We start from the raw sequence: 12,758 nt of genomic DNA, 5'->3' as shown, positions 1-12,758 counted from the left end.
AGTAAAGATAAAATAGATCTTACTTTAACAATATATATAATGGGAAGAAGGAATCAGAGAAGAGAGTTGAGAAAGTTGAGAGAATGAAAGGCAGAGAGAATGAGAGAAAGTAAGAATTTTTTTTTTGTTGAAGGATATATATTATAGGGGATGAGAAATCCTTTTATAGGCTTTCCAAATGGTTTCCATTAATATTCAATATTAATGGAACTCATAAATAACATTAACGTTTTCCATTAATGAGTATTAATGGAAGTCATAAATAATACTTAATTAACATTTATTATAATTAATGTGGTAGCATTCATTACTTTAGTTATAATACTCCCCCTTGGATGTCCACCACATTGAAGAATATGCCTTATTAAAACCTTGCTAGTAAAAAACCCTATGGGAAAAACCTAGCGAAGGAAAAAGAGTACAATATTAGTAATGCTTCATTAAAAACCTTGCCAGTAAAACCCAGTAGCACAAAGCCTAGACGAAGGAAAAAAATAGTATAGTACATTAACACCCTTTTACAAGCATACTCTCCCTCATGTCGATATCCTTGAGTTGACGCATTCCAATCCTGTGTATTAACTTCTTGAATGTTGAGGTTGACAATGATTTTGTTAATAAATCTGCTAGATTATCACTTGAGCGTATTTATTACACATCAATTTCATCATTCTTCTAGAGTTCATGTGTATAAAAGAATTTTGGTGAAATGTGTTTAGTTATATCTCTTTTAATATAACCCCCTGTTATTTGTGTAATGCATGCAACATTATCTTCAAATAATATTGTTGGGTCACCTTTGATAGAAGAGAGTCCTCATGATTTCCGAATATGCTAGATCATAGATCTTAGTCATATACATTCACAACTTGCTTCATGAATTGCTAGTATTTCTGAATGATTTGATGATGTGGCCACCGTTGTTTGTTTAACAGATCTCCATGAAATAACAGTACCATTGCAATTAAACACATGCCTTGTTTGTGACCCACCTTCATGTGGATCTGAAAGATATCCTGCATCTGCATATCCAACCAATTGTTACTTTGATTCCCTTGAGTATAATAGACCCATATCAGTAGTTCCGCGAAGATAACACAATATATGTTTGATACCATTTCAATGTCTTCGAGTTGGAGCGGAACTGTATCTTGCTAATAAATTGACAGAAAAAGCAATGTTTGGACGTGTACAATTGACAAGATACATAAGTGCACCATTAGCACTAAGATATGGTACTTCAGGACCAAGTAATTCCTCATTTTTTTCACAATGATGAAATGAGTCATTTTTCACATCAAGTGATCAAACAACCATTGAAGAACTTAAAGGATGCGCTTTATCCATATAAAAACGTTTCAAAACTTTCTTAATTTATGTTGATTGATGTACTAAAACTCCATTTGAAAAATACTCAATCTGCAGGTCGAGACAAAATTTTGTTTTTCCAAGATCTTTCATCTCAAATTCGTTTTTCAAGTAATTTGTTGTTCTTGTGAGCTCTTCAGGAGGTCCAACAAGATTTAAGTCATCAACATACACTACAATAATTGCAAATTCGGTTTCTGATTTCTTAATGAAGATGCATGGGCATATAGGGTTATTCACATACCCTTCTTTTAGCAAGTATTTGCTAAGGCGATTGTACCACATGCATCCAGATTGCTTTAATCCATACAAGGACCGTTGTAACTTGATTGAGTACATGCTACGAGGCTTTGTACTATTTGATTCAGACAATTTAAATCCTTTAGGGATTTTCATATAAATATCATTATCCATGGATCCGTATAAATATGTTGTGATAACATCTATGAGACGCATATCTAGTCCTTTTGAAACTGTCAAACTAATTAAGAAACGAAATGTGATTGCGCCCATGACGGGAAAGTATGTTTCCTCATAGTTAATACCAGGTCTCTTTAGGGATTTTCATATAAATATCATTATCCATGGATCAGTATAAATATGTTGTGATAACATCTATGAGACGCATATCTAGTCCTTTTGAGACTGTCAAACTAATTAAGAAACGAAATGTGATTGCGCCCATGACGGGAAAGTATGTTTCCTCATAGTTAATATCAAGTCTCTACAAGAAACCTTGTGCTACTAATCGCGCTTTATATCTTATGATCTAATTATTCTCATTGCGCTTTTGTACCAATACCCATTTGTACCTAATAGGCTTTACATCTTCAAGTATTTGGACTATAGGTTAAAAAACTTCTCATTTTGTTAATGAGTTTAACTTTGCCTGTATCACTTTTTTCCATTTTGACCAATTATTTCTATGTTAGCATTCTTCCACATTTTGTGGTTCAAGATCTTCATCATTTCTTATGATATCGAAGGTCACTTGGAAAGAAAAAATATTGTGAATAACAATATTATTTCGATCCCATTTTTCTCCCATGTGTACATAACTTACTGAAATCTCACAATTTTCAGGTATCTATGCCTCTTGAAAGGCTTCTCGTTCAATATGTGCCTCTTCAGGGGCTTTTTGTATTATTTGTGCCTCTTCTAGGGCTATAGATTTATCAATTTTAAATTGATCTGTCATTTTGATGGCCTCTTTTAAAGTGCCAAGTTTTTCTTGTGTTCTCCTCTTCCAGGGAACATCCTTTGAGCCAACAGGCCTACCACGCTTCAAGCGTATCTTAGATTCATTTATTAACTGTCCTATAGGGATCCATCAATCCTTGTTGGAGTATTTGCAACCGGGATATGTGACTTTGTCACTTTCTTTGTATCAATGAATGCATCTGGTAGTTGATTTGCAAGATTTTGCAAATGAATGATTCTTTGAACTTCTAGTTCACATTGACTTGTACGAGGATCAAGATGTGTCATAGTAGATGTCTTCCAACTAATTTCTCGTTGTCATTTAGGGATCGACTTTTCTCCCCCTAATAACGAGAAAACATTCTCATTAAAATGACAATCTGCAAAACGGGCTGTAAAAACATCGCCTGTCAAAGGTTCAAGATATCTTATGATAGATGGAGAATTAAAATCTACATAAATCCCAAGTCTTCGTTGGGGACCCATTTTAGTGCATTGTGTAGGTGCAATTGGTACATATACTGCACAACCAAATATTCGTAAGTGAGAGATATTTGGTTGTTTTCCAAGCACAAGTTGTGAAGGGGAATATTCATGGTAAGTTGTAGGTCAAATATGGATTAAAGTTGCAACGTGCATAATAGCATGTCCCCAGGCAAAAGTAGGTAATTTGGTTTCATTAGTAATGGTCGACCTATTAATTAGAGACATTTGATGAAGGATTCTGCTAAATTATTTTGGGTATGAGTATGAGCAACATGATGCTCAATATTTATCCCTACTGACATGCAATAGTCAATGGATGTTTGAGAAGTAAATTCGCTAGCATTATCAAGACGTATTGTCTTAATTGGATAATCTAGATATTGTGCTTATAATTTGATTATTTGTGCAAGGAGTCTAGCAAAGGCAACGTTACGTGTAGAAAGGAGACAAACATGTGACCACCTAGTAGAAGCATCTATTAAGATTATAAAATAACGGAATGGTCCACATGGTGGATGGATAGACCCACATATGTCTCCATGTATTCTTTCTAAAAAGACTGGTGACTCAGATATGACTTTAGTAAAAGATGGTCTGACTATCAATTTACCTTGTGAGCAGGCAACACATGAGTATTCATTGGGCGAAAAAATCTTCTGGTTCTTTAGTGGATGCCCATGTGAGCATTCGATTATTCGACGCATCATTAAAGACCCTGGGTGACCTAGCCTATCATGCCAAAGGACAAAAACTTTTGGGTCATTGAACTTCTTGTTCATGATAACATACGGTTCAATAGGTTTTATAGTTGTATGATACAACCCAGAGGAGAAAGCCGAGAGTTTTTCTATTATAAGCTTCTAACCATATATAATGGAAGTAATGTAAAGATATTCTATATTATCTTCATTCATAGTTTCAATATGATATCCATTTCTGCAGATATCTTTAAAATTGAGCAAATTTCTTCTGGATTTGCTAGAATATAAAGCATCATTTATATGGAATATAGTTCCATTTGGTAGCGTTATGTTTGCTCTTCTATAGCCTTTCAACTAAGTTTGTAGTACCAGATATGGTATTTACATTAGCTTTAATTAATGTCAATTCAAGGAAATATCTATTATCTCGAAGAATTGTGTGCGTGGTTGCACAGTCTGCGAGACATACATCATCCTCATTCATCTTGAGACCAAATAACACATGGAATTTAAATATAACTAATCTTAAAAAAAAAAAAAAGACATAATGTAAATAACAAAAGAAAATCAGATGTAAATATAAGACATAACACTATATTATTTGATATATAAAGTAACATCCATCAATGTTAATTTTCTCATCATTTATTAAATGGTTTGTTTTTTCACTAGGACCTCCAAAGAAATCAATGTCATAGTAGGTTAGGTCCAATCCATCACCATCGGTAAAGTTTATCTCTATCTCTTTTCCTTTAGCTTTTATTGATGCTTCGTAAAGGTTGACCAAATGTTTGGGTGTACAACAGGTACACAACCAATGTCCCTTCATACCACATCTATAACAATTATTCTCATGGTTCTTAGGAGGTTTATCTTGTAAACACTTCCCATTTTCTTGTTTTACCTTAGTATTGTTCCACTTCTGGTGATGAAATGAGGCTTTCCTTTTTTGAGAATTTGATGAATTATTATTATAAGAACCATGTTATCGGGGATTTCTTCCGTGATCATGACCACATCCTCGTCCTCGTCCACAAGTTTGGGACGATATTGCGTTCACTTCAAGGAATGGTTCAGATCCAGTTGGACGAGACTGGTGATTTCTCATCAAAAGCTCATTATTTTTATCAGCAACAAGAAGACATGATATTAATTCAGAATATTTTGTAAATCTACGCTCTTGATATTGCTGCTGCAGGAGCACATTCGAGACATAAAATGTAGTAAAAGTTTTCTCTAACATGTCTTCTTCTGTGATTTTTTTCTCCACACAGTTTTAATTGAGAGCTGATTTTGAAAAGTGCGGAGTTATATTCATTAACAATTTTAAAATCTTGCAACCTTAGGTGCATCCAATCATATCGAGCTTTTGGGAGAATCACAGTTTTCTGGTGGTCATATTTTTCTTTCAAATAACTCCATAGAGTAAAAACGTCATTTACCATAAGGTACTCATTTTTTAAACCTTCATGGAAGTGATGGCAGAGGAAAATCAATGTTTTTGCACGATCCTACAGGGATGCTTGATTTCCTTCTTTGATCGTGGCTTCAAGATTCATTGCATTAAGATGTATTTCAATATCAAGGATCCAAGATAGATAGTTCTTTCCCAAAATGTCAAGTGCCACAAATTCAAGTTTTGTGAGATTCGACATTGTCAAATAACTTCATATATATATATATATATATATATATATATGACAAAATAATATTATTAGAATGAGTTATAATAAATTGATAGCACTGGTATAACTTTGATTATAAATAAAATCAAATAATTTGTTTATAACTTTTAACAATATGTAACAAAATAAATTAACAATAATATAAATATGTAAAATTTTATTCTATATAAATAACTTCAAGTTTAAAATACGAGTATCATCTTTAGAACAATTCGTGTTGATAACATGTTGTAAAATAAGAATAAATGCAACGCAAATAAAGTAGTAGAGATAAAATATATCTTACTTTAATAATATATATAATGGGAAGAAAGAATCAGAGAAGAGAGTTGAGAAGGTTGACAGAATGAAGGAAAAAGATAATAAGATAAAGTAAAAAATTTCTTACTCAAGGATACATATTACAAGGGATATGAAACCCTTTTATAGGCTTTCCAGATGGCTTTAATTAAAATTCTCATTAATGAATATTAATGAAACTCATAAATAACATTAATGATTTTCATTAATGAGTATTAATAAAAGTCATAAATAATACTTAATTAATATTTATTATAATTAATGTGATGACATTCATTACTTCAATTATAACACTTATATATAATTTAAAATAGTTATTTTTTCTATTTATTTTAAAGAGTTTTTGGCTAAAAAAAATTAAGATTAAGAAAAATAATATTTACTTCAAGAACAAAAATTAACCATAAATAAATCATACAAACCTAATGAAAATAAAGAATTAAAATGATAATTTTAACATATTTTATATCATTTAGATAAGGTCCTACTTATGAGTATGAGTCAAGATTTCATTTATGTTAAAATTATTTTTATAGGAATGGGTGAGAAAATAAATTAGATCTCCATACCCACTCCCCATTCCAACTACCAAACATGGTGATAATTATGAGTAGAAGGAAATTTGATGATATTTACTAGAATATGATGTGTATTTATTCAGATATACTTAGGAAGAACATTGGCAAAAATGGTGCTGGAAATATCCCAATCAAACAAATAAGATGAGAAGAACAACTCTTCCAATAGATGGTGCCTTTCTAGATCTTCCCAAGCAGATCTATGAGACTTATATGCCAACAGTAATCAACAATCAACTTTATCTATCGAAACAATTTCCCAATATCTGGTAGAGTTTACCAACTTATCATATCAACATCCTCCTACAACAGAGATTTGCAAGGAAACAAAAATAAAAACCGGGGAAAATTGTAAGTGCTTTTGCCTGAGGCGATGCTCCAAAATTCAAGAATTAAAAAATGTCTTTCAGCAAGCAACCATGAAGTAGTAATCCTAGGGTTTGTATTTCTTCATGGCTTCCATTATCCCATTAGCAAGTGAATCGACATCATTATTCTTCCCAAAATTTTTCACAAAATCCATCTTAGGACCCATCAAGTACCTGCATAAGATTTCCACAGCCACCGTAAGATTAGAATTTGACAAGACCATCCATGGTTAGAGACCGCCTTATTATTATATTTGACAACACCAAGGCATATATGGACGACAACCAAATCTACTTATCACACAGAGACACCCTCATAAGGCAATCAAAATTTAGAAACCCCGGTTACAGATTTCATTTTTTGTTTGGGTATGGGGTATGCTGCATTCTAGCCTGTTGTAATCTCTCTTTTGTCAGTCATGTTTTCTGCTTTGTATACTCCTTGTGCGAGAAGGTGCTCCCCTTTTTGTTAACTCTTTTCTAAAATACTCTATTTGCCCCAGCAGGACATGTTCCATCTATGCAACACAGTAACTTTATTGACACATTAAAAAAATAATGACAAAATTCTCATAATTTTTTTTTTTATAAAATTAGCCTGTGCCCATAATATAAACAAAGATGATGAGATGACATAATTAAATAGTAATAAAATTTTCGGCAAGGGATACACAAGAAGGTAATACGCACATCATGATGGAGTGATCTACAAGGTAGTCTGAGCCTTCCTCTTCTGTCTTCATATAATAAACTCGATAAGCACGAGCAGCTTTCCGCACCTCATCCGGGTTACCAGTTAATCCAATTAAGTTGGGATGGAACTCTGGGTCAGTAAAAGATAAAGCAAAACAAATTAATTTAGCCACACAGTTTCTAGAAGCATTTGCAACTATTTTAAGTAATGCTTTCTTTACAATGGCCTGAGAAATCCAATCTAAAACAGTACCTTTGACATATTCGTGCACTTGCTCAACAGTATCTCTCTCAGGATCAACTGAGATGAAAACAGGCACAATATCAACCCCTATTTTTGCCTCTGGAAACATGGGAAGACAAGAAAGTTAAAATTGGTAACATTATAATACCATCACATGTTCAAGTCAACAAAACTGCAGAAATGGCATAAGATGGGAATCTTGCATAATAAAATTCAAAGCAATTGACCTCTCCTCCAACCAACATGTATCTTGCAACCTGGAAAATGATCTGGACCTTGTCCCTTTTTTTTTTTCTAAATTGTGAATTAGGATAAATATATTAGAATAAATGCCTAGCAAAAAGGGGGTGCAAAACCCATATACAGATGGAGTGTAAATGCCGGTGCACAAACAAAACGGAAAAGTAGAATCTAATAACACTATCTAGGCAACCAATCCCCATGCTATCAAGGGTTCAGCTTAACATCTCCATTTACTTGCATTAGCTATTGGACACTTCATTTCTTCTTCTTCCCATTTTTCATTTTGCTAAGATTCTTTAATCAACTTTCAAAAAAGGCTTCAAAAAGATTATTTTTTTTTTCTCTATCAGAGAGAGGTCTTTGCCAAAGAATTTATCATGTAAAAAATTTAAGGCAACACTAAGACAAAACTAGTCTCATATGCCCGTGAAATTAGTCACATCTCAAAGGAAAAATTTCATCCAATTTTGAGACCATTTGTACTACAATCAAAACCAGAGGATGAAAAAAACACCATGTCATTGTCCTTAAGAAACACATGGGATGCATTACAGTTTCTCAAATGGCATTAATGTTTCCAATTTTGTGACTTCAAATGTAGCAGAGCTCAATCATGGGGAAATGTCAGCCACTTACTTATCTTATCAACTGCATCAGCTACCTTTATTAGCTCATCTGGGCAGATATCAGGGCAATGAGTGAAACCAAAATATATCAATGTCCATTTTCCAAAAAAGTCTTTCTCAGTAACATTTTTGCCCTCATCATTGATAAGATTGAATGGGCCCCCAATGGCTGCTTTTCCAGCAGATGGTCCCTCTTTTACTGCAGTTGAGGAGGCATTTATTTCTGCAGAAATAGAACCTCAATTAGAACATGTAAAAAAAATGAAGAAATGATAAATAATCCTTAAGGATCAAAGTACCTTTTCACAGCAAATCAATCAGAAATCTATTAAACAACAGTAATATATAATCAATTTTATGGAAGACTTTTTTTTTTTTTTTTAATAGGTAAATTTTGTCCCAAATGGGACTTGAACCTGGAACTTCTCACAAACCCTCCCCATCCCTTAACCACTTGAGCTAGGCCTCAAGGGCAATTTTATGGAAGACAATAGGATTTAAAGAATTAAACTATATCATATCATATGAAAAAATTGAATGTTAAAATTTTGACAAGTTCAAATTAACAAAATATAAATTTAATATATAGATTTATCACATAATCCACAAAAATAATCTTGTTCAATTTTTAACTATGCTTTTTTGTTCCAAATTCTAACTAGGCATATGCACTTATTGTATTGTTATATATATATGTATATATATATCATCTTCAAAGTTCTAACTTTTCAGACTCGTCATCATTCCTTTTCCATCAAAAAAGAAAAAAAAGAGTAATATATTAAGTAAAAAAATTTATTCACAATCACCACTATTTTCATTGTCAACATTTAAATCATTCAAATGAAAATTCTCCAATATTCATTATAAAAATAAACTTACTTGACTTCTAATATAGTATTTGGCAACAAAAATGCAAATTTTCACATAAGATTATTTCACCTATTTTTCCTTTTTATAATCGATTTTTAATATTTTAGTATATTCTAAATAATTAATATAATAAGTCTTTTAACAAAAAAACAATTAATTTGATTTTTAAAAAAATTATAGAAATAGTTGAAGATGTATGGATCATTGTATTGTAATATCACGTATCGTATCGAGTATTGTATAAATGTTGTAAGCTCCACTTTAAAATAAGATATGGATGGTGATATGTATCAATTTCCATAAAAAATGTATTGTAATGTGTATCGTATCGTGTATCATATCGTAAGTTTTTAACAACTATGCATATATCTAACTCACCATAGTAATCTACCTTCAATGTGTCGTTTCTTTTCATTATCATAGTAGAATACCAATCCTGCTCCAGTGAAAATCAGCAAAAGAAAGCTCAACCATGAAACAGGCTGCAATGAACAATTCAGAATATCATTTTAATTCTCAAGATCAATGAAATTAATAAATTGAAATGCCTTGACGTGTGAAACTGTTTGTGGCAGATACTCTTAACATGTTAGAAGGAAAAGATTTTTAAAAAAAATGACTACAGTGAATGGTCCACATTTGAAGCATTTGAAAACAATTATATCTGTATAAAACTTGATGCGGCACTAACAATGAAACTGATAACAGAATCTCTATACCCATTATACGAAATAAAAAGGGCCAAGCCAAGACCAAGTCTAACAATAAGCAACTTCAGTTAAACTTAAATTTAAATACATATTTTCATACATGAGGGAAAAAAAAACCCCTCTTTCTCTCATAGTTTTGCACAAAAATGTTTTACAGGATAGATCCTTTAGCTTGAAAAGATTTGGCAGCAAACCCTTTCTTGACCACAACTTAAATCAACCTATTTTGCAGCCCATTGCAGCAAATTGACAAGAGTAATAACCAATAGTGGTCGCATTTCCTAGTCAAGAATCAACTTGAATTCACATCAAATAGAAGATAAGAAAAAAAGAAAAAAGAAAATGTGATGGAATAAATTCAGTATAAATATAATTACCCCGCCTCGAACAGCTTTTCCGGCATCACTGCTCTGATCCGATTTTTGCCCTTCCCCGGAATCAGATTTACCAGCTGTACCGCATAGATATCTATGGTGCATCATTAGAGTCTGGATTCCAGGTCGAAGAGGCATAATCTGGAAAAAGGAAGGAAAAAAAAAAAGAACTAGAAACATCAGACATTTACCCTCTGTTTGCTTTGTAAGAAAACTCGAGAAAACAAAGACCAACAATCGCCTCAAGTAACCGCTGCACTAAAAAAAAATATTAAAAGAAAAAAGATTCATTTTCCAAAAAATAATTAAATAAATAAAAATCGACTGCTTAATTCCAATGCGTTCCAACCCAACCAACGGGAGTTTTTTTTCCTCAGTAACAAAACAGAGAAGTCAATAGAGATGCAAAATTACACTAGGTGTAAATCCAATTACATAATGGGTGTAGATGGTAGAGGCAGAGAATACGAACCGATTGGGAAGAGAAGTGATTGCAGAATTTGAGTGGGGGCGATGGCTGCGTGGAGGAACATTGATTGAGAGCGCGAGAGCAGAGATACCGACGGAAGTATCGGAGCTGCGCGCTTCGAGATGCGAAGTTGGCCATGGATGAGCGCAGCGTTGGTCTTCTCTGTCTCCCAAAAACCCTATTTAAAACCTTGGTCTTGGGGTTTAGATTACGCTAAGAGCCCGTATGGACGACTTGTATTTAAAAAATAATTTTTTGAAAAAAAAATAGGAATAGAAAAAAATTTAGCAAACACTTCCCAAAATTTGAAAAATTAGTTGTAGTGTTTTACGAAAAAACACTTATTATTTAGTAAGAGTAATGCGCCCTCGAGAGTTGATTTGTGAATGACAGATTTTTAGTTCTTAAAAATTTTGGTGTTATTTCATATTCATATTCCTCGTACTACTACGATTAGTAATGGGTGAAATTTTGGGGTTTTGGGGTCTCGGGTTTTCATTTTGAGGAAATAAGTGTTTCTTTTAAAAACACTTCTAGATAAAATATTTCCATTAAAAATAGTTCGAATAAAAACATTGCAAAATGCACCCTTATACCATGCTTTTAAAAAGTTGAAATCGAACTTCTACTACTTTTTGAGAAAGCACTTTATAGGTTATTATTTCAAAAACATGTATAAAGAAAACACTTCCATTTAAAACGAATTAAGTACTATCACAATACAAGATATGATAAAATATTTATTAGGATATTATATCCATCATATATGAAATGCATATATTAGGATATTATTTCTAATAAGATATAATAACTTATAGATATATGTACAATGGACATGATAATCTAAGATAATATATAAATATATTATGTTATATTTATATTTAGTTTGTAAATGAATTCAAAATTAAAATAAAACATATATTATTTTTTTAATATTTGACATTTGTTTAAAATAATAATTATATTAAATTTAAATATTTGGTAGTAAAAAAATATGAAATTGCTTTTACATAGAATTTTTTTTAATTCTTCTTTTTTTAACCACAAATTTAAAATTTTTTATTTTGTAAAATAAGAACTATAAAAAAATAAAAAATCTGATAAAAAAATGAATTTATAATTCATGAAATATGTATATTCTATATTTTAACAAAATTAACATATCTACGTAGAAGGGATATAAAAAAAGATGATAGATAATATATTTTACCAGTTATACTATCTCATGTTTGGTTGAATATAAGAAATGATAATTTATCATATCTCATTACCAATCAAACATGTATAGACCACAAAATTTGTCATAGGGTCATTTTTAATAGTTTGAAACTTTGTTTATAAAAAACCTTTTCAATAGTAGCAATACTCAAATCCATCAAAATATTCATATCCATTTTGGTGCATCTCATTTATAAGATACAACAACTAGACATTTTCATAGCAAAGGACCTTATGTGTACAAGGAGTAGGGAAGCGTGATAGTGCTCTTAGATTTTGTAGATAGATGACAATCTACTCATTTTGAATAATGTAAGGATATTGTTATCAGGCAAGATCTGTTTGTCTACTTAGTTCTAGATGAAAATCTAGAAGTGTAATATATTCTTAGGTTTAAGGCCCTTTGGAATTGTAAGAATAGGAAAATTATGCTATGTCTCTTACACTAAAAACATTTGGTCAAGTGCATGATGTAGGACTCTAAGAAGGGTTTGATACATCTAGGTTTGGAGTTTCCTTTCTCATGATTAGTGTTCTTGGACATCCGAAAAAGAAAAATCACATTAAGGTAGAATCCTATGTCTCTATTATGCAATGTTTTCATAATCGGACCGGTAATTGA

The 12,758-nt window shown here is 31.8% G+C and overlaps 1 protein-coding gene across 2 annotated transcripts; it reads right to left on the bottom strand.

Annotated features, from left to right (window-relative positions):
- Window positions 1-6,463: 6,463 nt before the first annotated feature.
- LOC100247202 (protein SCO1 homolog 1, mitochondrial) lies at window positions 6,464-11,147 on the bottom strand. Of its 2 annotated transcripts, none has more exons than XM_002263391.4 (7): window positions 10,922-11,147; window positions 10,453-10,590; window positions 9,757-9,847; window positions 8,503-8,715; window positions 7,633-7,722; window positions 7,377-7,509; window positions 6,464-6,860 (listed from the first exon to the last, which is right to left on the bottom strand). In XM_002263391.4, exons 1-7 carry the CDS (start codon window positions 11,054-11,056, stop codon window positions 6,752-6,754), a joined length of 909 nt encoding a protein of 302 aa, XP_002263427.1. In that variant the 5' UTR covers window positions 11,057-11,147; the 3' UTR covers window positions 6,464-6,751. The 2 variants fall into 2 exon arrangements, with proteins under 2 accessions (XP_002263427.1, XP_010653310.1); XM_010655008.3 differs by having other exon boundaries at window positions 7,633-7,680; window positions 10,922-11,141.
- Between the last annotated feature and the right edge of the window lie 1,611 nt (window positions 11,148-12,758).

Source organism: Vitis vinifera, chromosome 8, assembly GCF_030704535.1.
Source record: "Vitis vinifera cultivar Pinot Noir 40024 chromosome 8, ASM3070453v1".
Classification (NCBI taxonomy): Eukaryota; Viridiplantae; Streptophyta; class Magnoliopsida; order Vitales; family Vitaceae; genus Vitis; species Vitis vinifera.
The sequence above is the reverse complement of the archived record's forward strand: the minus strand, read 5'-3'. Positions and strand labels throughout refer to the sequence as shown.